This window comes from Sylvia atricapilla, chromosome 17, assembly GCF_009819655.1.
Source record: "Sylvia atricapilla isolate bSylAtr1 chromosome 17, bSylAtr1.pri, whole genome shotgun sequence".
NCBI lineage: Eukaryota > Metazoa > Chordata > Aves > Passeriformes > Sylviidae > Sylvia > Sylvia atricapilla.
The window spans coordinates 8,191,503-8,219,395 of record NC_089156.1 but is presented as its reverse complement, the minus strand read 5'-3'; the positions used below and the strand labels follow the sequence as shown (position 1 = coordinate 8,219,395).

General features: G+C 42.5%; 1 protein-coding gene across 1 annotated transcript in view; it reads right to left on the bottom strand.

The window, feature by feature from the left end:
- GALNT9 (polypeptide N-acetylgalactosaminyltransferase 9) overlaps nt 1–27,893 on the bottom strand; it is a 122,567-nt gene that overhangs the window by 38,671 nt on the left and 56,003 nt on the right. The window contains exon 6 of the mRNA XM_066331476.1: nt 22,193–22,310. Within this exon, the coding sequence (XP_066187573.1) occupies nt 22,193–22,310 (118 nt within the window). The remainder of the gene's footprint in view (nt 1–22,192; nt 22,311–27,893) is intronic.

Below are 27,893 nucleotides of genomic sequence, written 5' to 3'. Positions count from 1 at the left end.
GTCTGGCTGATTCACACCCCAAAGCTTCTCCAAGTTATTTAATGAAAAAACACAATAAACACAAACCACTGTGTTCTCCTACCCAGCCAGTCAGGTTGGAAGATTTTAATAGAAACGATTTTTTTTCCTATTCTTATTTTTATATGGGAATCCTGTTATTACTACATGTGAATCATCAAACAGGTGCTCTGACACATCATTTAAATTTTGGGAGCATATTTCCTTGTTAGTCATTAAAATGACATGGTGGTTACACATATATTGATACAAAATATGAAAATCACATAAACACATATATATGTGATATAGGTATAATTTTAGGATATGGTTTATATATATATATTTGGAACAGATATATACACACTCTTGGCATCCTTCCACCAAGTTGTTTGCTTGAGGGAAAATGTCCCAGTGCTAAGTTCCAGATCATTCCAACTGAACAAACACCTCAGCAAAAGTAACACCACAAGTATGAAATGAGGTTTGAGGTGTGCTACAGTACTCTAAGCTCCCTGCAGAGAGGATCTGACAGAAATGCAGCCAAAGTGTTACCAGGGAAATTTCCAAGTGAAAACTCAATGGGGTTTGGACATCCAGGTCATCAAACCTCCTCTGGAAAATTTCACCCTTGGTATTTATTGATCATGCCTCAAATTAGATGCACACCTAGCTTTATAAAGAAACAGAAATGTGACAGCACATGTGCTTGGGAGGGGGGAGGGAAAGGAAAAGGCACTAACCTGCAAGCCAAAACAGCATTTAATATTACAATTACTTTATTGCTTCCACTCCACTTGATTTTTTGGGCAAGGAATCAAGTCAGAAGGATTTACATTATCAGAGGACCTGGCCCTCATTTTCCTTCTGAATTGTCTCTATTGGCTGCACGTCAAAATAAATATGTCTTGGGCATTTGACAGGGCAAAGAGCCAAGATTGCAGGTTCATGGAATTTTTTTGTTTGTTTTTGATTTGTTAGTTAGTTTTCTTAAGCTCCTTTTGGAAAGGTTTAGTGGCATTTATCTACTGCAAGCAAGTGGGCAGGGCTTACAAGAGAAGCTTTGTTCAGCAGCCTTTGGTGTCAGGGAGGCTTGCTGCCTTATTTGAGTACCTCTCCTTTGTGTAAGGGATTTGTTATTTGTTTGTTGTCAAGATGCCTCTGGGCATTAGCCCCCACTTCTTATAAAGAGATTATTTTTCTATTATTTTTCACGCTGTTCCCCTTCAGCAGTTTCAGCTGCTGTAATACTCGAGGAGGTTCCAACAGGCAGATGGATAATGCAGGGACACCGAGAGAATTTAACGTCGCGCCTTCAGATTTCCTTTCCTGACATCGTTTTCCTTTGAAGTGGCTTCTCAGCCCCTAGATACTGACTCCCCTTTCCTTGCCCTCTCTTAATTCCTGCTTGATCTCTACTTTAATACAATTTTTTAAGTGCTGCAGCTTTACTTGTGTCCACAAGGCCCCATACTACTATTACCAGACCCTGCAAAATAAAGAAGGATCAAGAAGCCTACCCCTTCTGGCAAGGTTGACTCTGGAAAATGAAAAGCCTCTTGGCATTTTGATGGAAGTCATAAGGACTTTATTTTCTCCAGAACAGCTAATTTTCTTCTTGAGCCACTTACCTGGGAACTGACCCAGTTTTAGGTCCAATTCCTGTGCTGGATCACAGAGCCCTTTAAAAACCCAGTGTGTCTGGTCCTTAAAACAGGAAAGAGAGGTCACTCTGGACACGAGGCTTAATTTGGAAATAAAACTCCCAAGTCAGCAACATGGGAGATACTCTTAGGGAAATCTCAAGGCAAGAGCGTGGGGAAGAGCAGGCAGACTGGGGAAAAATTAATATTACAAGGTCCTATTTCACATCTCAGCAGGCACAAGGTATGAACTTGACAGGTTTGTCCTCTGAGCAGCTGAAGGAGCGAGTCCCATGCACGAAGCATGAGTTCCAATGGCAGAAGGCATTTGCAAGCTGTCAAAAAACCCGCAGCACTAAATTCAAGCTGTTCTGATTCACTGGTACATGACTATAGAAATAGCGAGTCTGGCACCTTTCAGCTTTCTTCAGGATTGCAGCTCTAAAAGGACGATGTCTGGAAAAACATCAACAGCTTTCAGCTTGCTAAAGCAGAAACATTTCACACAAGACTTTTTAACACATTTGAGAAATAAATAAAATTTAAGTGCTGCATGCCTCTGGATCCAGAACAGCTTCCTGGTTTATATCCTGAACTGGAGTGGACTGGCATCTCATTACCACTTTCAAGGAAACCAACTCATCTGTCAACTGAGAATTGGACATAACCCCTTTATCACTGGCCATAACCAAGTTTTAGGACATATCTCAGAAAGTTAAAGAAAGTACAAGATTAGCAGGTTTACACAGGGTAGATAAATAAAACCCCAAAGGAAGTGATGGGTAATAACTTGCACAAAGGGGTAGTTGAGGTGTATGAAAAAGAAACATTAGATTGCTTCACAAAAATCAGACACTAACACCGTTCAAAAAGAAAGTTATCTTGAGATACTGCACTAAATCTAGTGATGAATGTGCTGAAAACTCAATACTTAGCTTTGTGTCACCACTGTAAATCAGAGGCAATTTTTCAAAAGTCTGAATGTTGTTCTTTCTTAGTCTCTCTTCAGCTCAGGGTTCTCAGCTCTAATGGCAAGAACAAAATTTATAGTTCAGAACTTTGAGTTGATTCTTATTCTAGATGGGAGCTTGTCTCCAAGAGGTTAGGCTCACATATTTCTTATTCTCACAGATGCTTGAAAGCTTTTAAGGCAGTCTGAGATTGACAGAAAGCAGAACAAGACATACCCTAGGACTTGGGGAAGAGACAAGAATCAAATTTTAAACACTTTATAATCTTTGTCAAGTGAATTCTTCCTTCTGGAAAGGTTCTCTTGTTCTTCACTACCAGACCAATATTTTAGAGTCCTCAGATATTTGTTTTCATGTCTAATTTATCTATTTATCCATGAACAAAGGTCACTGAGCCCAGGGCTCTCCCACCAGCCCAACATGTAGCACCAGCACAACAGAAACTCCACTTAAGGGCTCAGTGGTGCAGGACACAATATAAAACTTTTCCTTTTGATCCAGATACTTCAGGGCTTTTCAACACAAAGATAATTAAGACCGGTTAATTGATAGATACCAAAGCGAATGTGTATAATTAAACAAACATAGTGGGCTACTATGAAATCTCTAACTGAGGTAGAAGTCTCTTTACATGGCAGATCTGGGTTTAGCAATCTAAGGCAACTGCACACAGATGTTCCCTTCACACTTTGGATTGATTCACTCTTTCTGAATCAAATCAGCAAGACATTAGTTCCTTTGACATCTTCACTGAGAGGATGTGTCAAATTCTGAAAACACTTTGAAATTTGTCACAGACATGTAAGTGAGAGAAGTGATTCAGTCTTCAGTGTTGACATGAATAAGTAGTTTAGTGGCACCCTTTTGAAACACTGAAGTGAAACACTGAACAGCGAAACGCATTTATGTCGGCTGGAGGAGCAATCTAAAGCAATCTGAAACTGGAGTTGGTAAACACAGAGACAACAGACAAGAAGGAAAACAACCTCACTGAGAAGCTTGGAACAAAGGCATAAAAAACGCTTTCACACTTAGTCAACCTACTGCACCCCATACAGTATTTTTTAAAAAATAAAACTCAACCCCCATGACTATGCAAACATGAGTCAGCAGTGCCCACGGCTGCCCAGATGTCCCGATAGCAGCTCACACACCTGACCAGACCAACTGGGCTGGAGATGTTGTCCCCAGCAGCTGCTTACAAGAAGTGTGTAATGTATTACTGTAAATTTCACCTGCTAAGCAAGGTAACATGAGGTTCTGATTTAAATCTCAGCACTGAAACCCAAGACATGGATCTGTTTAATCTGTTTAATCGGCTCATCAGCTGTTACAACCACCTTCTCCCATCTGCACACAACAAGGAAGAGTAAGACGCTCGTGATAACCAGCCCTGTTCACAATTGAATCATTCAATTTGCTTTTTCCCCCTTTGTGAAAAAAGAACAGATGACACAGCACGTGCTGAGAAGATCCATTTAATGACTTCATGGATATTCCCACATTGGAAGAACGGGTAGACTGAGCCCAAGCTCTATATTACAGCCTGACATTGATATTTCAAGCAGCCTTCTCTAATTCACCCACTGCCTTTCTAACCCTCTCTGAACCCTCTCTGAGTTACAGCAACAAAGGCTGCCACTGTGTGGTCAGTATTTTTAGCATTCAGGTAAACACAATACACTTTTTGTTCTTTATTCCCTCGCCTCAAAGGGGAAACTGAGAAGCAAGTTGGTTCATCTTGATCTGCTGATGACCTAGATGCAGGAACAAATTTAGGCCTAAGGTGTTTCTCCAGCACCACCACATCCCGCTCTACCACTGAATGAACAAACCCTAATGATCTGCACACAGGAGCAAAGATGAGCTAGAAATACAGGTAGGTGTGAATAAAGCAGAGAAGAGGGAAGGACTGAAAATAACCTGATTATTTTTTCTTCTGTATGACAGAGGTTATTGAAATGCACTTTTCAATAGAGAAAATACAAATTACAGAATGAATCAATGTTTGAAATCTGTCCCATTTCAGAAGAGAAAAACAAATGCCTATTTTAAATTACATTGATAACGTGTTCTTTCTTCTCATCAAAATGATCTGCATAGTATTAAATATCTAATTAAAATACAACCACTGAATAGTTTCTCTGGAGGACTGGGAATCAGGCAGGACAGGAGGGCAGAACTGAGGCTCAAACAGCTACAGCACCACAGCTTTGAATCTGGCCTTGATCCCAAGCAGCTTTCACAGTGTGAATCACTGAGGTATTCTGTCCATGCAGGGCACAGCTAAAATTTGCCCCTCTGTGCTAATTTCTCTTCTGGTCCAAGCCCACGAGGCCAACAGACATAGTGCAATAAACAAATGTTAATGCGGCTCATTCTTGCCAGTTAATTAATAGTTCTTCTCAGAAACCATTTAGTAAATTATTTGGATGATGCATAGTGCTTTGAAGGCGTTTTGCAGTTACTAATAGCACCATTCTCCCTTCCTACCCCACAGCTGGTTTTATTAATAGAAGCTTTTCATGGACGAGGGCTGATCTGCAAGAATATTCACTAAAATAACGCCCAGAAGTATATTCAGAGCATTCTAGGATGCTCTGAATCCCTAACCTCTAAGAAGCACAGCTGTTTTAGGAAGCCATCAGTTCACTGGTTGAAGAGGAAGATCACTTTCAGGAGCTCAGAGCCTGACATTCCTGTGTGAGAAGGTGCTTGCTGTGACTTTTCTAACTTTCCATAAGACACCAGAGTTCCTAACAAGGAAAAATTCACCTGCTCCATCCCTTATTGAACTCTACCAAGTCTAATGGGCTCTCCTGATTAATTTTCACTTAATTGGCTCTAAGATGCTACCTCATTATTAGTCCAGCTGCAGGCATTCACACCATCTTGGAAAGGTAAATTGGCCCTAAACCCAGAGAATTACTCTTTTAATTAGGTTGGATTGATCAGGAAGGCTACAAAGATCACCTGCATTAACTACAAATCAGCACATGTACCCTGCCCAGAGTCAGGGAGTGACAAATGACCACAGAGGCCTTGTCTTGTAGCACCCAGCAGTGTGAGACCAAGCTAGGGGATGTTCCAGCAAGGCCATCAATCCAAGGGGCCACAGACTGCAATCAGGCTTAGCTGAAATTTGTTATTGTAATGAACTGAACCTTCTCAAAGTAGCAGATGCCAGGAGGGAAGGATGTTATATGGATTTCCAATACCAGCCAAACAGCCTCGATCTTGGAGCCAAAATTCTGTCACTCTGATGCTCCGTGGAGTGTCTTGTTTATGGACTTTCATTACTTACTCAGCTTTGTAAACCACTCATTCCAGAGCTCCCCGGGTATCAGCAACTTATCATCACTTGCCATCAGCTGTTGCACATTATGTACATTAGGAAAGTTCCCCACAGAAACGCAGAACAACAGAAGCAGTTTGGTTTGTTTTCCCCAGCAAGAAGAAAAATAAAATCAAGATTTCTACAGAAATAAGCTCCTGAATATATAAAAATTAATAACAAGGCACTAACTGTTTCTGTGCCAAATGAGAGAGTGGGCAATGAAAAGCTCTTCATTATGTTGGTGCCTGGCTAACCTAATACACATTCTGGGAGGGGTTTTAAAAATTGCCTAGTGCTCCTGTTAGTGTCCTTTTTCAATGACAGCCATTTTCCACAGTTGCTCAGGTGATCTTAAGGATTCTCCTTTTTTAGCACCCAACCTCTGCCATCAGACAGCTCTCAGAAAGAGCTGAGACACATAGTGGGGCATGCAGAAGACACTGCTGTTGGGATAGCACCAAAATGTATTTTAAGAAGATTCCTGTTGCTTTATTAATTTCAAGTTCCACTGAAAAACAGTCCTTAGTTACAATACAGGTACCCCTGCTTGCAAAAGCTCATAAAGCAATCTTGGTTGTATGCAAAACATCTGTACTCTGTGTGCTGTTATGGCTATAAATCTGTATTATGCTCCTCTGCACACCAGTATTTATCTTTGTTGTTTAGTGCACCTCTGCACGCTGGAGAATTCATTAGGAAAACGACACAGTCATGCAGCGTGGCTATAAATTAGTGTGCTGCTGCCTGCAGAAATGCTATTGATTTCGCATGGCACACCCAGATTTGCATGTTTGCCAGTCAGCTTAACCATAATACCATCTATACATACCATGTGTATCAAAAAAATATCCTCAAGAGTTGAGTCTGCAGCCCAGCTAAAGGTACATTCTGGCAGCATGTGAAGCTTTCACAGAATGCCAGTGAGGGAAAAGGCCCCCAAAACCAATCAGCTAAGTGGCTTAGATTTAACCAAGCATGGAAAAAAAAAAGAGGAAATAAAAGGACACTGCTACACCCAAGGGACAGGAAGGAAACCCATGCAGGACTGCTGGAAAAGGGTTAACCAGGAGATGGAAGACAGGAAAATTCGAGGAGGAACATCTGCCTGGGAGCCTTGGTTTGTGCTGTCCATTGGCTGCAGCTGCCTTGGCATTTCCATGTGACAGGGACACCCCGTCTGTCGTCACTGGGTACAAAAGCTGTAGTTGGCTTTGACTCGTTGGCAATCAGTTATTGCAGGAGACCCAATTGATCACATATCATGATTAGCCAGATAATTTGCTTCATATTTCCATTAACGAGCCCAACAGGCATGATTAATTGCCGCAGGGGGTAGAATTTCAGCATGGCTAGTGGGGAACTTGCTTTGTAAAACTGTGAATCCCATTACTGTTAATGGAAATTTAACAGCCAAATCCCCTGTGGATCACTTAGAAAAAATTACCCCTTAAGGTTAAAGGGGATTTCATTAATATTATTCCAGGATGCCCTGATTTAAAAATACTGTAAGTCTTTAGTGTCACACAGAAATATGCATCCCACTGTTTTTTGCATGTCCCTCATTATTATAGCTTTCATTTTTCCCTTCTCAAATGGAATTTCAAAACACAGTTCAGCCTATTGAAATGTAAAGCACATTAAGGGTAAATTTTTTTAAGTTATTCAAGGAGATTTATCTGCTAAATTCCTATTAATATTAATGGAATTGCCCAGCCACATTGCTAGACAATAATCTGAAAATGAACCCCAACAACAGTTTATCAGTTTCCTTGGTTCTTGATGCCTACATACAGCAGAACTTACACCACATTCCAGCCCAGGTTTGGGCTGGAAATCTGGATACAACGCTGTCACAGCTAATGACATCTAATGCTTCATCTGGCACTAGTCTGAGATGTAGACAGAGTCTTACAGACGAATGTCTGGAGCCAACACATGGATGTCACTTGAACCTAGCTAAAGGATGTGCAGAAAAGCGTTAAGTTGTCACTCTAGAGTGCCTTACTGACTGTCAATCACTAAGAAACACCGGTGACAGAGTGCTCCTATTGTTGGGCAGTCAAGTTGATAGAGAGTTAAGTTCCTCTGGAACACAAGGCTTATGTTCCCCAGAAACCAAAGCCCATTAAGACACACACCCAAAGGAGTCACCTCCTAAATACACATGAAACAAAAGCGTAAGTGCAAACCTTAGCCAGTGTGTCTCAGACTGATGACACCAATCCTTCAAATCGGATTGAGCAGTTTGAATGTCAGCAGTGTTGCAGGGTGTGCATAGGCTCACTGCTTTAACCTTCACCGGGACCATTCAGTGAAAACACAGCCTTGCATGCAGGCAGCTGCCTGGGCACATCTATTTGTCAGGGTGTTCCAATCAGGTGGCATTGAACACCCACAGGGGCTGCTCCCTCAGACATCCTCCAGTAACATTTTACTGATGTAAACCAAGAGAAATCCACCGGTGATTGCTTAAAAAATATTAAATAGGTACTTTGATGGTTTGGCTCAAGGTGAGAGAAGAGGCTGACTGGATAAAAGTTCATAAGCTGGCATAGTTAGTGCCAGCCACAGCTTGATGCCACCACAGACAAGTTATTGCAAAAACCTCTGACTAGTTTGGGAATACTCATGCACATCAGCCGAAACATCCGAATTAATCAACGAAATCCACCTGTCTATGATATCAAGCAGTTATTAGCATTAAAACTACCCCTAAAATAATTTGGTTGCCCTGGATATGAAGAGGGATGCACCTAGCCCAAATGCCCAGGATTTAATGATACATGGCACTGTAAGGATTTAAACTTTGTTTTCTGTTCCACTTCTACACCCCACGATTGTTTTCGTACTAAAACTGTGTCCATATTATGCAATCTGCTCCGTGTGAAGTGTGGGGCCTCAAGGTCTGTTTTCATCAAGTGGGAGAAAGGCAGCATTGGATTCTCGTTAGCATAATTCTGAGCTGCTTTGTCCAACTACCTGAGGGGAGCGAGTGGATGAAAAGAAAGGCAGCATTAAAAAAACAAGCAGCCACACAGAGAAAGAGAGACCAAAGGAGCAGAAGAGACAATCAGGCAAGAGATAACAAAGGTATAAGGGATACAGCAGACAAACCAGAGAACAGGATTCATTCTTGAGACCTTGAGGGTTTCAGAGACTTCTCCCTGTGCATCTGAGTCCGGCCCTCCTTTGACTCATTAATCAGATTCTATTTACATTCACCTCTGTGTTATTTCCTGAGGTCACTATTTCAAAGTTTTCTTTCAAACTCATAACACCTCTAGAAGTCTTTACTGCACTATCTTTCTACAGTCAGAGGGGACATCAAATGAAAGCTCTATGATCAACAAAGGCTAATTTCCCTACAAAACATAAGCCTCTTCTACTGTTCCTCTGAATTAATTCCTGTTCAAACTAAAATATTTACTTTACATACTTCATGTCACAGACAGGACACCTGGTTAGTTGTTCTTGCAGTTAAGAAGGCATCTATATTTTTCTACCCCGAGCAATAGGTTTTCCCCTGCTCATCTAGTCTGGGCTTCTCCTATTAAGCAAGAAACTCCTCAAACCTCTAATGCTTCTCTTACTTTGAACATCCATTGTCAAAGACATTTATGAGCTTTCCTGGGAGTTGCTGAGGTACTTAAGAGGTCTGGTGTCCACAGCAGCACTGAGCTCATAAGTCACTGGCACAGCTAGAGGAGAATGTGGAACATTAAGGCCTGGTGGAGCTGAGCCAGGAAAGGCAGAGGGAGGGATAGGAGAGTGATGAAATAGAATGAGATACGTTGGCAAGAGCAGGAGACAGAAGGTGGAGAAAAAAGTCTAAAGACTTGCCAGAAAGAAAGGATTTAAGGCTGGGAGAAAAGCTGAAGCAAGGTGGGAAAAACGTATGAATTTTCAACACCGCCCTTGGACAGCTCAGGATGATTTGGTCCTGGCCATTCGTCTCACAGACTGTAGTGCCTCATCCCCACAAAACACTTCCTTTGTTGCCAGCTCCACGTGCAAAATGCAAAAGACAGCCAAACCTCCAAGAGTGCCTTAGAGAGGATTTAATGAGCGCTGCTTGCACACCACACCTGCCTGCCAGGGCTGAAAACTGAGCAAAGTCAAACATGTACCTCCCTCTGCATCTCATTTTCATGTTGCCAAGCTGGTGCCTGTCACACAACCAGCATGGTTACATCCACACCTCCCTTAGCCCTGCTTTGGTTCTGTATGTTCAAACAGACCAGGCAGAACTGACAGCAGATCTTTGTTTACCCCAGAGACTGTTGTGAAAGCACCTAGAGATAAACAGGAATGTGGCTGACAGCCCTTCACATCTAGACTCTAGAAAATAACGTCAGTACCCCACAAGGTATGCAGAATGACAAAAATTTGTGTAAAGATCTAAAAAAGCCATCTTAGTAAGTTGCTATGTTTCCATGTAGAAAGTGCCTTTGACTTTTGACATGACAGGAAATGTTGCTCCAGTAAGATGGACAACAGGGCTGTGCCTAATTAAAACAGGCAGAGCAAATGGAAAAGGAGAGAAAGTAAGTTATAGCACAGTGGCACATTATTGCATCTGCCTGAAGAGATACTGAATAGGGATTAATGAGGAAAGAGAAAAATGAACCACATTTCCCTCAGCAATTATTTTTGCTGTGCTTCCAGCTGGAGACAACCATCAGTAACCTGTACAGATGAAAGCACCTACACTGAGCACAGAATGACACCAGCCTGGGTCTGGATGCAGCTTTCCAAAATCACTTCCCACTTCTGCTGCAGCACAGAGGACACCTCAGCACAACTCCACAAGCAAAACACCTTGACCCTCAAGTTAAAAAATGGCCTAGGGAGATGATGGGAAGGAGTAGGCAAGGTAAAGCTGGGTTTAAAAAGGATGGGCCAGGTTCATTTCAAGCAGCTGGTTCCTACCACAGGTAGTTTCCAAACTGACCTGACCAAGACTCCACCTCTTCTCTCAGGAAGTTCCTGGCAAAGCTTGGTTTGACACAGAATCAGAGCCCTGCCCCACTCTGCTGCCCAGCCCCCAGATCAGAAAAATAATGGATATTATGAGTGGAAACAGGAAAGCACTTTTGTAGGAATGTAAAAAATATCCTTAATAATCTCTGCAGCCTTTTTGACTGAAGATCGCTCAACTCTTATGAGCAAATCCCTCCACATTTCATTTGGCATGTGTTCAAGAAGCCCCAGTTCTAGCAATACTAATGCTTTTCTCTTATCTATTTACTTCAACTGCTTTTTTTTCTGCAATTCCTAATTCTGGTGCAATACTTCCCTGGCCCTCAAAATATAATCTTCATTCTCCTCCCTAGCGCTTTGTAAACATTTTTTTCCCTCTAATACCAGTAATCAGAAAAGCACACATTTTAAGGCTTGGAGACACCTGTCTGCATTGGCTAATCTTCCCAGAGCTCCTCTATGATTCTCAAAATCCTTCTTGCTAAGCAATTTGTTTCTTCCCACTCAGCACCACGGCTGACCCTCCTTTCTGTCCTACACCCCATTTTCTCATCGCTGTTCCCAATACCCTTCTTAGCCCTGTGGGTGCAGGACATCATCCATCTGATGAGTATCTTGTAACAGGAAATGCCCTTTCTCTTTCCCAGCTTTTTCTGTCTTGATCTCTATCTACCTCAACTTATTTTTATATTAAAAAAGGTATTTCTATACAAGTAAAAATCCTTTTTAATAACTCCTTCAATTCTAACACTACACGTGTTGAAGATGTATCAACTCATCAGAGCACCCGAGCATTTTGCCACATAAACAACAGATTTGTAATAGTCTCTTTTAGATTATACATATGCAATTGATTATGTGTATTAAAGGGACAATTTATGTACAAAACTGGTGGCTTTATATTTATAGTTAAGACAATGGAGCTATGCAGAACATTCACAATGAAAAATTAAAATCCACTGAATTTAGATGCTGTTCTGCTTTCATTTTGTAAGGTTGATTGAGGCAAACCCTAAGTTCCTCTTTTTAATTCTCTTGCTACAAAATACAGCACATCCATACCTTTCTGCTTTTTGGAGAGAAAAATGCTTCTGTGTTTGAAATTGTGCATTTCAGATTAACTGTACTATGAAACTCAGTGTCTCGGCATAAATCCAAGTATTTCACAGAAGCCCTTTTGAGGAGGAACGGCCCAAAATGAACACTAGTCCATGATCTCTACTGACAAATAAATATGTATACACAGACTTACATACACAAACACACAGATGAGTTATCAAGATGGGGAGACAGAATGTGTGCATGATGCCGCAGAAGGAGGGCACGCTTAATTAAAGGATATCAGTAAAAGAACAAGTCTAAATGTCTGTGACAATAAGTCTGGCTTTGTGATGCGTCTGGTATTGGAGAGGATTACAACATTTCACTGTAGATTTAACAAAACTGAAAGTTCTTAGGTGAAGATACATGAAATAGGATCAAAACCCCCCACCCTATCCTCAAATTCTTTTCACATGCTCATTTAGCAGTCAACAAAAGAGAAATATTAAATGTACTATTAACTTATTAAAAATAAAATCAACTGGTGATTGACATTGCTAATATTAATCCAGAAGAGGGAAATGAAGCATCCAGTTTTACAGGAAACCACAGAGACAGAAAGCACGTACTCTGTGCCATGTGAGTTTCTCTAAATATCACCATTGGTTTCTGAGTAAGAAGACCCTGCAAAGCCAAGGTCTGACATGCAGAAGTCAGTTGTGGCTTGACAGTTCTGCACAGTACAGCAACATATCAAAGAGCCACTTCCAACGCCTTCTACTTGTGTTTTACTGTAGATAGAGACCTGCTTGCTGTTTGTCGCCTCTTGGGATCCAGAATGCCTGAGCCCAGGTCCTTTTAACACCCCTGGAAGGGCGGGGAGGGCAGTGAGTGGGACAGGCACCAGAGCTCTCTCTCTTCACAATGCACAGAAACCCAAACTCCTTCTGACAAAGGAAATCAATACCACAGCCGGAGACGTGCCCCGGCTTGGCACAGAATCTCAAATGAACAAAAGGCCTCCTCCTGCCTGAAGATCACCCCCCGAGCACTGTATCAAAGCTCACCTCATTTAATGCAAGCATCTGCAGAGGGTATTTTCCCCTCCAGGCCTTCCACGTCCTTCTCTAACATTTACTGTTGGAGACCAGTAGTCTATACAATTTATCGCACCTGTCAAGGCTAATTTATTCATGCGATCTGGCAGTAATCAAAAAGACTGAGATCGATGTGCCAGCAAACCCTGACACTTATTCATATTTTAAAGTCCTATTTGACCTTGAACTGCAGCTCAGTGGAGCTGAACTGTCAGCAGCTCTGTGAGGCTGGCGGGGTCTGGCAGACCGGCGCTCTCGGCTAAAGGCACAGGATCGGGGCAGCAGACGCCGGGGCCAGGAGCAGGGAAGGCTGAGCCACAGACAGAGGGCCAGGGAATACAGCACCATTCCCAGCTCAGCGGTCACAGACCCACCAGCCAGCCCAGCACACGCACCAGTGCAGCTGATGCCTTAAGATTTTAGCTCTTCTATTTTTCAGATCCTATGCTGCATCAGTGCCTAGCTCCAAACTCGATATAAAGTGTAGTTAATTGTCTTCACAGCTTGGTTAGGCAAAACAAATTTGGGGAATTGGGGAAGGAGCAAAGTGGGGGAATGTGACTTCATTACTTGAAGTTGTAATTGGAGGATTAATGCCTGATATGCAAATAGACCAAAATGATATCTGTCTGAGAAACTCGTGACCATCATCCATCCTGGGTGTAGCCTCAGCAAGGCTTTTGGCTGCCCAGGGTGTGCCTACTGAAGGCCTTTGATAAATACCCACTTTATCCTCCTAACTCTGTCTAGCCTCTGTTCTAGGAAGCCATTCCAAGGCATCAAAGCTTGAGACTGCACATTCCTGCAGTACAAGTGTTTGGGAGCCAGTGGATTTCTTGGCGAGGGGTAAGAAGGGTGAGGGAGAAGGAACATGATGTGTGTGTGCACAGGCAGGACACTCCACGCTGTCCTCAGCACACTGCTCCAAACTGGCCCCAAGGGTTGTTCTTGGCAAGGGGAGGGGAGCAGAGACAGAAAATGCCACCACCTCCCCTCCCTGGGGCATCAGGGACAGTGGCGGTGACCTGGCCACAGAGGATATATCAGAAACTCTGCAAGCCACCAGGAACCTGCCAGCACAACGTGGCAACACCATCTGGAAACTGGAATAGGAAAAACAGACCTCAAGAGGATTGCTCTGGCTGTGCTCTTGCACTCCTACTCAGACCCAGCAATTGGGACTCACTCATTCCTTCTGAAGCCCATCACCCTTGTCCTTTCTCCACCCAATCAGGCCCCAGAGGAACACAGGAATTTCAAGTACAGCTCCTATAATGTAAGCAGACACTGTAACCTCCTAAGTAATCAACTCAGTAATCATTTCAGGTTTTGAATTTGGACCAATTAGGAGAGAAATACAATAAAATTTGTTTTAAATATTTTCAGCCTGGCTCTGCCATCAGATGACTCTCAGACATCCCACGAGGACATCTTTGGAGCCTTCTGCCTCAGTTTCCCTTGGCTTAATGAAACCAAACTCATTTACCTGCTTCCTCAGAGTGTGCCAGGAGTTACAGTCAGGACCTGCTCTGACGTTATTGAAGCATTTGCTTTTCCTCTGATAGAAAGATATTCGTGGAAAATATATTCTCTCAGAGACACAGAGGAAATCCAAGTGGCATTTTAGGTAGAAATATCAAGCTAAAGTTTTACTAAAACACATGAATAAATTATTTTATCACAGTCAAAACACTTGACTATGTGATATGCAGTTGCACCCAAAACAGATTTTCCAAATGTATTTTGTTGCTTCTCTGGGTTCTCCTTGGCTGCGTTTCTCATGCTATAAATTCTGTATGTCATATTGAATATGATTTTTCAGTGAGATCTGCTTTTTCTAAGCCTAGAATACAAATAGAAATGACAGTTATGTCATTTTGTGTTTGTTTTCCCTCTATTTTAAATAGCTAACACCTTTCCATTATGTTGAAAGAAAGCCACCAATGGAAAGCAATTGGCATTTTGACCAATGCTTTTGTGCACATTAAATATATGTCTAACACTGCCATGAAATCTAATCTGATGTTCATGGAAGAGAAACAATGACATATGAGGATGCAGAGGGAATTTATCCATGTGAATCTAGACTGGCTGCAGCATGCAAGCAGTGAAACCAGACACAGAGCTGTGTTACAATAAACATGCTAATAAAACATTTCAGCCAACCTGTTTCCTTCTTTTTCCTGTGTAGAAAGCAAAATTTAAGAGTATAATGAAATTTTGTGGCCACAAGTATTTTAATGAAGTTATTTTTCTGTCTGTGCTTAGCCAGACAAGGATCTGGTTCCCTGTCCCATGCCCTGTTTTGGCTCCTCTGAGGAGGTGCCAGGTCTCACTCCTCTGGGAGCTCTGAGGGAGAAGCACCAGCTACACCTCTCACTGCTGGCTAATCTGCTGCTGCCTTCTACACAAAATGTTTTTTCGAGCACAGTGTTAAGCTGCCTTTTTTCCATGTGTTACACACAATGCAGATAATGATAAACTTGGCACTCAGGAGCGGACCTTTATCCAACAACACAGCTACATGCATTATTCCTCCCCTGCTCCTCAGCTCAGAGGGACCTGTCACACAGGTCAGCTCAACGTGCTCTGCCTTATTCAGCTGACACTAGTGCAAGGATAATTATTAGCCAGTTAGAGATTTCTTTACCAGACCAGAAAAGGTACAGGTAAAAAATGTCATATTACCTCGCAAAGTCTTCCAGGCAGAATTAAAACAAAGCCAAGCAAACCTTGGCCCTACAACTCTCAACCCTCCAAACCTACAGCTCTCAAAGATCAGCTCTGTTACCCTCATGCTCCCATGACAAAAAACCTTCCACTTGCCAGTGCTGATGACTTCTATGTTTAACATCATAAATAATTGTGACCTGAACACTCCTGCAAGGGCAACACCTCAGCTGTACATTTCAACATCTACAACCCCACCTCCAGACCTGCACTCGAGCCTGCAGGAGACTGACAGCTCAGCCCCAAGGCTGAAAAAGCCTTTCCCAAATGAAGTCATTCACCTGGAGGTACCTGGGGAAACAACACAACCACACACGAGCCCTGGTCACTGCCAAGGGAAGCACTTTGGGCTGGGACCCACACATCCACTGGCTGCTCCTCCAGAACTTACCCAGGCTGCTGGGCTGGGGATGACCACACAGGACACTGCTCCAAGGCAAGTCTTTGCTCCAACTGCAGAAATCTGGGTTGAGAGGACTCCTCCTACCCTAAGGGCCCTTTATATTTCCTAGAGATTCCTGATTAAACCTCTCATCCCAAAAAAACAAGAACCAACTGGGGACTACTCAAAAAGTTAATTAGGAAAGGGGCATCCCCTCTCTCTGGGAACAGCTGGTATCCTGGATCACTTTCACATCTTGGTTTTTTTGTGTGGAAAAAGGAAGCTTTCCACAGAACTGGTTTTTCATTTTTTAAAGAGTTTTGAGAGAGATGCAAAACGGTTCCAGAAAAACTCAAAGAAATCTTTTGCCAGGTGTGCTGGGACCAAGCTAAAGTCTGACAGTTGGGCACCTCTGGGTACAAAACAGCCCAAGCCAGGCTTTCAGTAATCAGCATCAAAATTTAGAGTCCTACAGACCATTTGGAGTTCTGGATGAGCTGTTATTTTGCAACACAAAATATGTTGTATCAGAAAGTTTCTGAACAGCTGTAGCTCATCTCTAGTGTTTGGTTCAGACTCATCATTAGGCAAGTGAAACCTATTTCAATCTCAACACAATTAACACACTCCTCTTCATTTCCCCCCTCGCTCTCTCTCATTCAGTTCACACTTGTCTCTGAAGAGGAACAAGTGTTAGATTTAGCTCAAACCTCCAGCAAAGTGGCTGAGAAGAAAGAGGCAAAGACTAAGGAAGCATTTTCTTTCCTCAGTTCTTTTGCTGTTGATCTCTTTCAGAAATTTCCAGCCCTGTGCTTTGATAATGTCCTGGTACATGAAAGGGTTTGTAACATAAAATGTTACACTCGATGGAGCATGATGTGGTATCGGAGCCAAGTGGCCAGATGCTCTTTCCTGAGCTATTTCCAATGCTCCCACTTTAGAGAGTGTTTTTAAGGGTACTCACAAGCTCCACTCCTGTAGTGCACTGGCAATTTCATGCCAGAGCACCACGGTGCTGTGATCTGATGAAACCATTGTTTTTCATGCTAGGTTTAAGTTATCCTCAATTTAATAAAAAGAAAACTAATGAAGAAAATAAGAAAGAAAAGAGGACAGTATGGTTCAAAGAAATTGCAGACAGGTTTGGGTTCTGTTCCCAAAACCAGGATAATACATCCCATTAAAAGTACAATTAAGACTATATTACTAATCTGATTTCTTAACACTTGGCTCTACAAGCTCAGCATTCTCTTACATTAGGAAATACCGATACAACTGCTAAATTAAACTGGAGATGGAAAAAGGGGACAGCTTTACTTGTATACTTTATCTGGAGGGTGAGACCTGGGAGATTTATCACTGGGATCTTTGCAGCCTAAGCACTGGGGCACCTTCCAATAACAGCAGATTACATCACTTACTGGGAATTTGCTTAGGCAGTGTAGAACTGCTCAGAAACGTTTTAATAGCATTTAACTTCATGCTGAAAATGCTGATGTATTGCACTCCAGTGTGAATAGGCATGTCTAAGGACAGAGCACACCACTTTTTCACATGTCAGCGACTGCGGGGTTTTGTTAACATCGTTTAAGTGATTAAACATCTTTGAACTAAAAGGCTTTAAGACTTTTAATTCAAAGCTGAATTAGTTTATACTAAAAATTATAGCTTGGGAAAGGTCAAAATAAAAATGAAGTATTTTCAGATTTACCATAATAAGAGACTTTGATTAACCACTATTTTTGTACGATTTTCACTTGTATTTTACCACAGCACGTGTGAAAAAATGCTGGAATTTTGAGTAACTCACCAGAACTGAGTTTCTATTTAGCTCTAAGGCTTAAGGACCTGGCCTCATGAATCACACAGAGCAAAAAGCATTGTCCAGAATTCAGAATTAAAGTTTGCTATACATAAACCTTGTGACATTTTTATTACAGCACACCAGTCTGGAATCTGCATTTAAAACACTGACTGCTCAAAGGAATCTAAATCTTTTTAGCTACAGGTAATAAAATGAGGTCAAAAATTCACTACTCAACAATCTACCATTAGCATTTCTGCTCAGAAAAAATGTAGTTCATCTATTTTTAAAGAAAGCAAAGGCAGGGCATATAACATAAGTTTGGAAAATATAATGATTTGCTTGTGTATGGAAGTCCATTAGGTAACGAGCTTCATTTCCTCATAAAGAGATTTCAGTGCATCTGCATCATGACTTTTATTTGCAGTACACACACAGTACTTGTGTAAGGCAGAGGTGGGACTGCATTTCTGTTCACACAACCCATGGTTTCAGCTTGGGCTCCATCACCAACTAAATCACAACAGCAGAGAGCACAGGGGCTGAGCTGGATCCTGGCTGGGGTCAGCTCTTTTCAATCCTGAGGAGCTCTGCGTTCCCAGAGACATTCCACTGACACAAAACTGGCCAAAGTTACCTGGGACACACCTGCTGATGCTGACACTGTTGTTGAGGATAAAGCAGTCTGATGCTGGCCATAAAAGTTTTACTTGCAGTTGTCAACGTGGCAACATATTTTTTTTTTATTTAATTTGTTTGGCTTCTTAATGGTGGAAGCAGTACTTAATTTCTGCTAAAGCATCCTTTAAAATAAATGCTTGATCTCTTCCCACCCACCATTACAGCTGATGGGCACAAAGTAAAAAGAACAGCAATTCATTCAGCTTATCACTGGAGCACCAGGGGAAGCGAGGGATCCTTAGTGCCATGATTAATGACTCACTATAAAAAGATGCATCATAAACTGCTTATATTAGGCTAAATCATAAACTAGGCTTTTAATGTTTATATGATCCCTTTCTAAATAATTAAGTGTTCCTGTAGTTCCCACTAGGAATGGAACTCACACAATGCTTCCAGACCACGCAGTTCCTTACAGGGTCAGATTTTGGGACCCTCACTTAAAGGGCTCCCTGTCTTCCTCCACAATCAAGCACTGCTTGAATTTCTCTTCCTACTGGGACACCTCTCTGTACTACAGGCCAGAGAGACCAACTGATGTTCAGGAGCAGCAAAGATGATCTACCCTGAATTTGGGTGTCTTCTTCAGCCTGTGCTCATGAAGGGCAACTCACCCACAGAGGAGTCAGCCAAGACTGCACGCTGTAATTTCCTGTGTTTAGGTGCTAATAATAACTCCCATCAGCTTCAGTAGCTGGGTGGAGAACAGTGGGAGAACAGCACCATTTATCCTAACAGAATTCCCCAGATTTATCCAGCTTGTGGTGAAACTGCCATCTTTAAAAAATACAGTACAAGGTGACATTATGTAAGTGTCCATCTATTTCCTTATTATCACAAGCCTGCAGACGTGTCCATCTCCCTTTTATTTCCCAGAACAGCTGCAGCTTTTTCTCAACCAAACCAGAATCTCTCTCTCTTGGCAAGCAGACATTGGCTCCAGTGTAAAGTCACCCCATCAGGAGAATGCTGCAGCTCCAACCACTGTGAAGTTTACACAAAAAATAATAGGAGCTCAAAAAAGAGCTGCAGGGCCCTAAATATTTTCAGTAGGTAGAGTAGGTAGCCCCAGTCTGTTTCTGCACTGCTTATCCATAAAACAGAAAATCACTTAGGTTAATGATTTAAATATTTCCATCTATGGAATTTAGAAAAAGGCAAAGCCCTTCTGTGGAATACCCCAAATCATGATTTTTTAATGAACAATAGATTTCATGAGAATTAGCTGGGTTATCAAACAGTATCCTCCCAAATCAGCTCATTAGTTTCACTGAGTTTCCCTATTTCACTTTATTAAAACAATTTAAACAAGGGTTCACTAGATGCAACGTAATCTATTTCAGGCACTCCAAGCCTAATCCCTTTTCTCTCAGCAGTAACATGATAATAGTTGGCAACAAAGTTAAAAAAGGATTATTGTTGCAGCTATTTCAAATAAGGACAGTTTTCAGCCAAGCATGTGCCACCACTTTCCCTACACCTTATTATTATATTTGGTTTTTGTTCTTTACTTATTCATTCATTTTTTCCCCCTCCTTTTCCTATCTTTCACTGCTTCACACAAGCAGTCACACATGGCCAACAGCACCCCTCTCTGCAGGTGGGGAGGATGCACCAAATATCCCTGCACGGGGCACTGCCCCAGCCTTAGGAAAGACGTGATTTTTTTTTTTTTTTTTTTTTTTTTTTTTTGCAATTTACTTGGAGCTTCTGGAGTTAGAAAAAGCCAACTTGGTGAATTCACAGTGGTTTTATAAATAGCCTAGAGAGAAGGGAGAAGGTTCCTGTGCATTTTCACACTGTTAGTTTCTGACAGCTCTGAAAGACACACAGGAGGGGATCACACATAGGATTTGCAAATTAGGAGGCAGACACTTGTATGTTACTTACCACGATGGATCCAGGCTGGAAACACTGAGTAACAGACCTGTGCTATGGACACACAGCTTATTTCACAACAAACTCATACTCTTGTACTTTGATAAAACCTTTTCCAAACAGTAAGGTTAGCTTTTCTTATATGGAAAAAAAAAACAAATCAACAAACCCAAAAAAACCCACAAAAAAATCCCAACCAAAATAAAACCCAAAGAAAGAGAGTTGTTTTCTAGATCCAAGATTTCTGCAGGCTTTAACAATCCCCTTTCCCTGAATCCCTGTCCTCGCTCACCTCAAATCCTTGTCTCTTCAAGTAAGTGCCATTTCATAATCCTATTAAAACCTTTGCCTCTGTTTACCAGGAGCCCTAATCGTACTCAGCAAGTTCTCCTGGTCTAAGGAAGAGCGACAGCTTTCAGATTTCTTAGGAGGCTTATTCATCAACCACGCCACAGTTTTGCCAGAGTGTTCAATCTATTCTGGGAGCAGCCATGTGGAAAAAGTTTCAAACAGCTCAAAGCCCTGCACAATGATAAAGGAAAGCTCACACAATCCTGGTAATAGCCTGACCCTCTTAAGGAAAATTGGATGATTTGTGGTAGCAGTTTTTCTGTCCCCTATGTGAATTCTGAACCTTCAAGTATAAGCAGTGTATTCACACAGTCCCATTACCCCATCCCTCTTGCAATGCTGGAATAACAAATACACACCCATATGTGAAAATAAACTCTTGCTGCAGTGACCTTCCTCCTCAGTCTAATGGTGTGAAGGAGTTTGTAGCTATTTTGGAAAAAAAAAAATAAAATAAACGAGCCAGATAAAGAATGGACTAATTTGATGTTCGGTGTTTCACCATGAGCAGAATATATGCTTTAATGAGCACATTACATGCACCAGGGACATGTTACTGGGAAGCAAGGGATAAAGAGTAAAGGGAAAATAATTAAACAGTCAGCTTTATAATGAGGAAACTCTGTTCATGCAACATTAAGCGGCCTAATTTTGAAATGCTAAGGAAAGACATGTTCCTTGGGCTTCAGGAGGACTTGTTGGCAAGCACCACCTTAAAAACAAGGGCAAGGGATCACAGGTAACAAACCTCCTTTAGGTCACAGAGACTGATGCTGTTCCAAAGTCATCTGTCCACACTTCACACTGACCTGTCCAACAGGATTGAATACAGGACTGCAACCTGTAGTTCTTATTCTATAAGGAGGATCCTTAGAGTTGTAAAATATCCCGGCATTCATAATGTGTGTGTGATGAGCATGACAACTGACTTCTACCAGCCTGGCCTGTGTTTTCTGTGGGTATTGCATCTGTTAGACCACAAATGTACACCCTCAGCTAAGGGCAGCGAGCACATGGAGACCTGGAGTGGCTGTTTGCACAAGGAAAGGGAACACCTTTCTCATGGGGTTCAGGCACTGACAGGATGAACCAATAAAGCATATTCCTGACTGTTATCAGTCCTCTCAAGGCCTGGAAGGTCAGGAACGTTCATTTACTGGCCCTGTCACTTCCAGATAATGTTGTAGCATCAATTACTCCAGCACAACAGCCCATCAGTCAGACAGCAACTCTGCTGGGCCACAAACTCCCCAGCACTCTGCGCATGGACACTACACAGGATCTCCTCTTTGCTACTCACTCTCATGCCTAATTCGATGTTTTCTCCTCCATAGACCTCCATGCCAGGGTCAAGCAGACCAATCTCACCGAAATACTCTCGGTCCACCACAAAAGAGCATCCAATCATGGCTGGTGTCCTGCATGGAGACATTAAAGCAAAAAATTAAGCCATTGATTAGCTATTACAGACCCCATCCCATAACAAATTTACACAGATTAAACAGTTCTTGGTCTTCAAGTTTTCATCCTAAATTTACCTATCAATCACATGGCACTTCATGTATGCAGGAAATTCCAGTACTTCTCTATTTGGTGCTGTAATTTTTGAAGACTTTCTGTTGAATCATTCTCTAGTTAGAAGTGGTCTCAAAGCTCTACAAAAACCACACAGGGTCCTGGATACCCCTGGCCAGGCACTTCCATTCTCTGTTGATGCATATATTTATATACCAGGACCTTTGCATTTATAAATTTCAGTTATTTGATAAAATGCATCTTCCTGATTATATTTCCCAGAGCCAAGCCTGGAAACAGATTTGCCTAAAAGGATGAGAGCTCTCCTGTACACAGGATGAGACATATCCTATATACACCTTGATTTCACATCTTGTACCACTGAAAAACATATCAAGCTAACAAGGAATAAATTTGGTCTAGGAACTAAAATAAAAGAAGGACACAACCAAGGTAAGGAAATTCAGTATCTTTGCAATGAAATAAGCTTTGGAGGAAATATTTCAGATATACTTTTTAAGTTTTACCCATGATAAAAGAGGGAAGGAGATGGGGGGAAGAAACAACTTGGTGCATTTTCCCTTTCACGTATTTAAAGCGAAACACAGGCTTCACTGGATCAGGGCAATGCTGCTTTGCAAAACTGAGATGCTGGTTTGGGCTTAGACTCATTCTTTTTCCAGCCCTGCCTCCCCCACAAAAATCCTCTGGAGGCAGCTCCTTACAGGAGTAGGATGCTCCCATGAGGACGTCTCCTCCCTTCCTAATGAGGAATGGTACTGCCAGGCTTTGCAAACCACTCTCAGGTGCTGGAATCTCTCTCTCTGGGGGACGGATTTCTGCAGCTGTAGGCTCTGTCCATTAAAACATTCAGTTGTTAATTGAACGGGGGTGGGAAATACATTTTAGATGCAACTACATAATCATCACTCACAGACGAATGCCACTGAGGACTGTCTTTGCTACTCCCTCTCTCTCTTCTAGGGCTTATTTCTTCTCATTATATATATTCAAATAGAGACTCCATGAGCCTTCACAGCTTTTCAGAAAAGAAAAACGTCTTCAGGAGTGAGCAACAACAGCAAAGCAGTGACAGAAGGAACCACATCCAGATTTTATAATTTTATACTGGATTCCAGTGTCACACTGGCATATCGCAAACACTTTTCAGAAAACATCCTTGAAAAAAAGCTCGGGGCCCTCACTTGGCATTAGAACTGGGTTTTTGCAGCAGCTGAAATGCTCCAGTACATCCACCACTTGTAGTGCAGTGCAGCAGACTTATCCTGAACGCTAGAAATGGCCACATGAGCAAAAGCAGCTGTGTTGGCACCTCTTCCCCACCGCTCACTGCCCCAGGGGCAGCCGTGGGAAGGTGAGTGCTCTCAGCACTGCACAGCTTCAGAGCACAACATATTAACCTGCTTCATATAAAACAACCTTTTCCCTTAATCAGGGGCTCTCTGGTAAAACAGAGACACTTCTAGAAGGAGAAAACAGCAACCAGAAGTGCACTATTTTTTATCAACACCTCAAAGGCGTTGTGAAACTTAATTGATCTGTGGACTATTCTTTGACACAGTGGAGGATGTTATAAGCATGAATTATAATCAACAGCAGCACTCAAAGGATAATGTGGGAAACACAGCTGAAAGCTTAAAATGCAGCCTGGAATTGTATTGATCCTGCACTGGAGAAAGATACAGCGTAGTCAGGTTTGGGGGAATTACCTGATAGCACTGCTGCAGCAAGGGAGACATGGGAGAAACACTGCTCTGGGCAATGCCCTGGGAAAGGGAGGAAGCACAGAGAGGTTTGTGGTGGGGAGCTCTCCCTCCTTCCCTGACTGTGGCAGCAGCAGGAGAGCCTCTGAGGGGAGGGCAGTGCCTGCCCAGGGATGGGGCACAGGGAGCAGAGGGCACCTGTGCCAGGGAAGAAAGGCACTTGCTGCAGGTGTGAGTCAGGACTATTTTGTGTCACTGAGATCCCCAGGAGCACAGCTCTGTTGGTAGAATTCCAGCAGGTGCTGACACCCGTTTCTCCAGCCAGGTGCATCCCCCTCCTTCCCCTGACTGAAGGGAGATGCCTGGGGGCTTCACCCAGAACCAGTGAAGGAGAAAGGGATGGGGACTAAGCTGCACATGATACAGTCAGTCTTCCTGTGCCTCGTGCACCTTTCCTCTCCTGCCTTAAGGTCAGCATAAATTAATATGTATTTATATATACAGATATGCACAATGCAATCAGGTCACATTTGAAAGTTTCCCAAGCAGCCAACTGCAATTTCCAGGAAAACTGACAAACTCTCACAATAAATACATAAATTCAAACACAAATAGAACCATAAATAAATATATAAGCATAAATGCATATATGCAGGCATAAGGAGAAAGACAAGAAGTTTCAAATGACACATCACATATCATATCTCTGAGTGTTCCACCTCTCCCAGCAGGATGTTTCTTTGATTCAGGTTCTCAAGCAACACCTCGGCCCTGGTCTGACATGTAAGTGGGGAAACCTGCATGATACCTGCATAAGTATTTCTATTTTTCTTACAGCTCATGTCTTCTGTAACGAAGAGTGACACCAGGCCCTGAGAACAGAACTCAAGGACAGCTTTGCTGCTCAGGAGATAGGGAAAAAATGGCAAGATGACAAGCTAATGCTCATCTAGAAAGACAGAGCAAGTACAGATGTAGAATAATTCTCTGATGTCCTATGGAAGTAAATTTTTTGGAACAGGAAGGACACCCATCAGAACCTGGCCACATAAAAGTGAAACTGCTCTGTTACAGGCTCCTGTGAACCAGAAACTGAAGAAATGGCTATAAGCAGTCAACAAACACTCACCAGTTTTATTATTACATGGCAGCATGGTTTATCATGAAAGACTTTATCCCCTAAGCTCTGGTACACAGGTGGATTTCTTCCCAGAGCAGGGAGGGCCCGGCTTGGTTTCATCAGAATTGTTATTGCACACCAGCACGGGGGCTGACTTGCACATGAGATGGGCACACACAGCCCCAGACAGAGGGAGCAGCACAAAACACTTCACTGGGGGCACATCAAACTCTAATCTCTGTCCAGGAGCAAGGCACTGGCGCTTTCTGAGCAGCTGATGCAGTGCATGTACATCCACATCCCTACTGCTACCAAGCTATGGCATATTAACGCAGTAAGTGAGAACATATGCAACAATGAAATGCACCACTGCTGCTGGAGGAAGATAAAATGCAAAGCTGTGCAGAGCCTGGCTGGGTGAGGCTGACTAATGACTCTAATGTTAGTGGCTGCTGATCAAGAAATCAAATGCAGAGCAGTCCATCATAATCAGGGCAGGTGAGGGGAGACAAGGCAGAGCCAGAGCTCAGAACACCAGAAACCTTCCTTGCTCTTTCAAAACCCAGGGAAAAAAAACAATACAGCACGCATTAAAAACCCCAGCGTGGTTCAATGCATAGTCAAATTCATCAGAAGCCCTCTGAAACAGGATCCTTTGTGGCACAGTTTGTTGCCAGATGATAAGGACGTTTCGGGGCAGCGTGCTCGCAGGAACACAAATGGAAAATGACGTGATGGACACAGCGTGTCAAAATAACAATCCTCATTTAAATCCTCACGTTACAGACATCTTACATCTCACATGTCAAACGTGGAAAATGGATTGCCTGCAGGAGCCAGCTCGGGGAACATCAATTGTTCTGAAGTTCAGAGTATTAACGCGGGGGGAAAAAAAAGACCTGACTTTAAAGTGCAGAAATCAGAAATCTTTACAAAATCTGACACTTTGTTCTTGCTATTTCTTTACCTTTGTTAGCTCTTCAAGGCCGTGTCCCCTTTGTCACTTAGCTCGCAGCAGCTGGTGTGACATTTTATGGTGCACACTCGACACGACTGCCCATGAATGACCCCCTGGCGTGAGGGACAGCTCCTGCTCTTTCCCAGCAAGGCTGAGTACAATCACACCCCTGTCAGTGCTCAAGAAATTAGAGGATCAGGCTTCAAACAGAAAAAATCTTACCAAAGAAGCACATCTGTTGTGCAGTCCCAGAAGAAAACAGGAATTGGACCTTGATTTCCAAATGCCTCACCCAGCTCCTCACACTGATGATATTTATTCATACAGTGCAAACATGAGAAATGCCAGGGCTCTGATCCTCACTGATACCAGGGTACACATGTTCTTTAATGCTGAAAATCTCAAATCCCTCTGGAGATCTGGCAGGAAGTACTCAGCTCCACCAGCCACAAAACCAGTCACAGGGTTATTTGTTACCATCCTTTTCTTTCACAAAACACACAGAGAGGCACAAACCAAACCCACTGCTTGCTGAAAACAGTGTCAAACAAAGCTTTAAGAGGGACAGTGGTAGCAAGGACTAAATGAACATGCAGTTTTCATGCTGATGAGCAGCTTTGCAATCTTATGAATGCACTGGACAGACACATGGATTCAAACACCATCAAAGTGCACCCGTTTCTATGTCTTGCAAAGTGGACTGAAACAGGAATCATGGTTGCAATATGTGGTTTAGAAATCTGGTTACAAAACCAAAACCTGTACCAAACCAAGAGTCACGCCTGAGATTTTTTAAAAAGTTTGCTCACTAGCCTGACTTTGCCTTCCTTTTGAAAACACATACTTTAAATATTCCACAGCTACTAAGTTCCCACCGTGAGTGCTTTAAAATCTCCATCCTAAGGACAGACTTCGTGATTGTTTTCATCAATAACACTCACACAGTCACTTTTTCCATTACCATAATTACACTGGCATGTCACTTAAAAGCCACAAAATTGCATCATATTTTCACAGGCAGGAGCAACACAACAGCCAAACAGTTTAGCAAATCCATCCAGGCGCTACAGCTTCAGTGTGGCCATGAAGTGGATGCTCTGCTCTCCTAAACAAATCCCTGCCTTCAAAGAACTTTTGTCCAGGGAGACACTGAAGTGTTCATGGTTCCCCGTGGATGTGTCTGAATTTTAGGGAATAGCATTCTTAATTTGCAGGAGAGATGCTTAGGCAGTTGCAGTGTGTCCTGATATTTGCCAGCAAGGGTTGGGTGTTCTCCTCCTGCTGCTGCTTGTCTCATCTGTCTTTGGGCAGTTTATGCACTGTTGAATTGGAGGGTTTTTTCTCGTGGGTTCAGGATAAAATTGCTGCTCTTGGGAGCCAGTTACTCATGTGCATCAGATTTTAACACAGCTCAGTGCTTGAGTTTGGATCTGCTCACTTCTGTGTCAGTCCAGCTCAGTGCCAGCATGACACCGGCAAGAGCCTGAGCGTAAATCTGAGGGAAGTCCATGGTAAATCAGGCCCTTTATTGCTGAGGTTTAACCTCTTAGTTCAGTCTTATCTGTTATGGGATCACTGTCTCCAGAACAGAAGATACTCAAATACTGGAGCAATGCATGGGAAAATTACTACAGCGATTTCACATATAAACCGTGAGTCATGAAGTGTGCAAAACCTGTCAGGA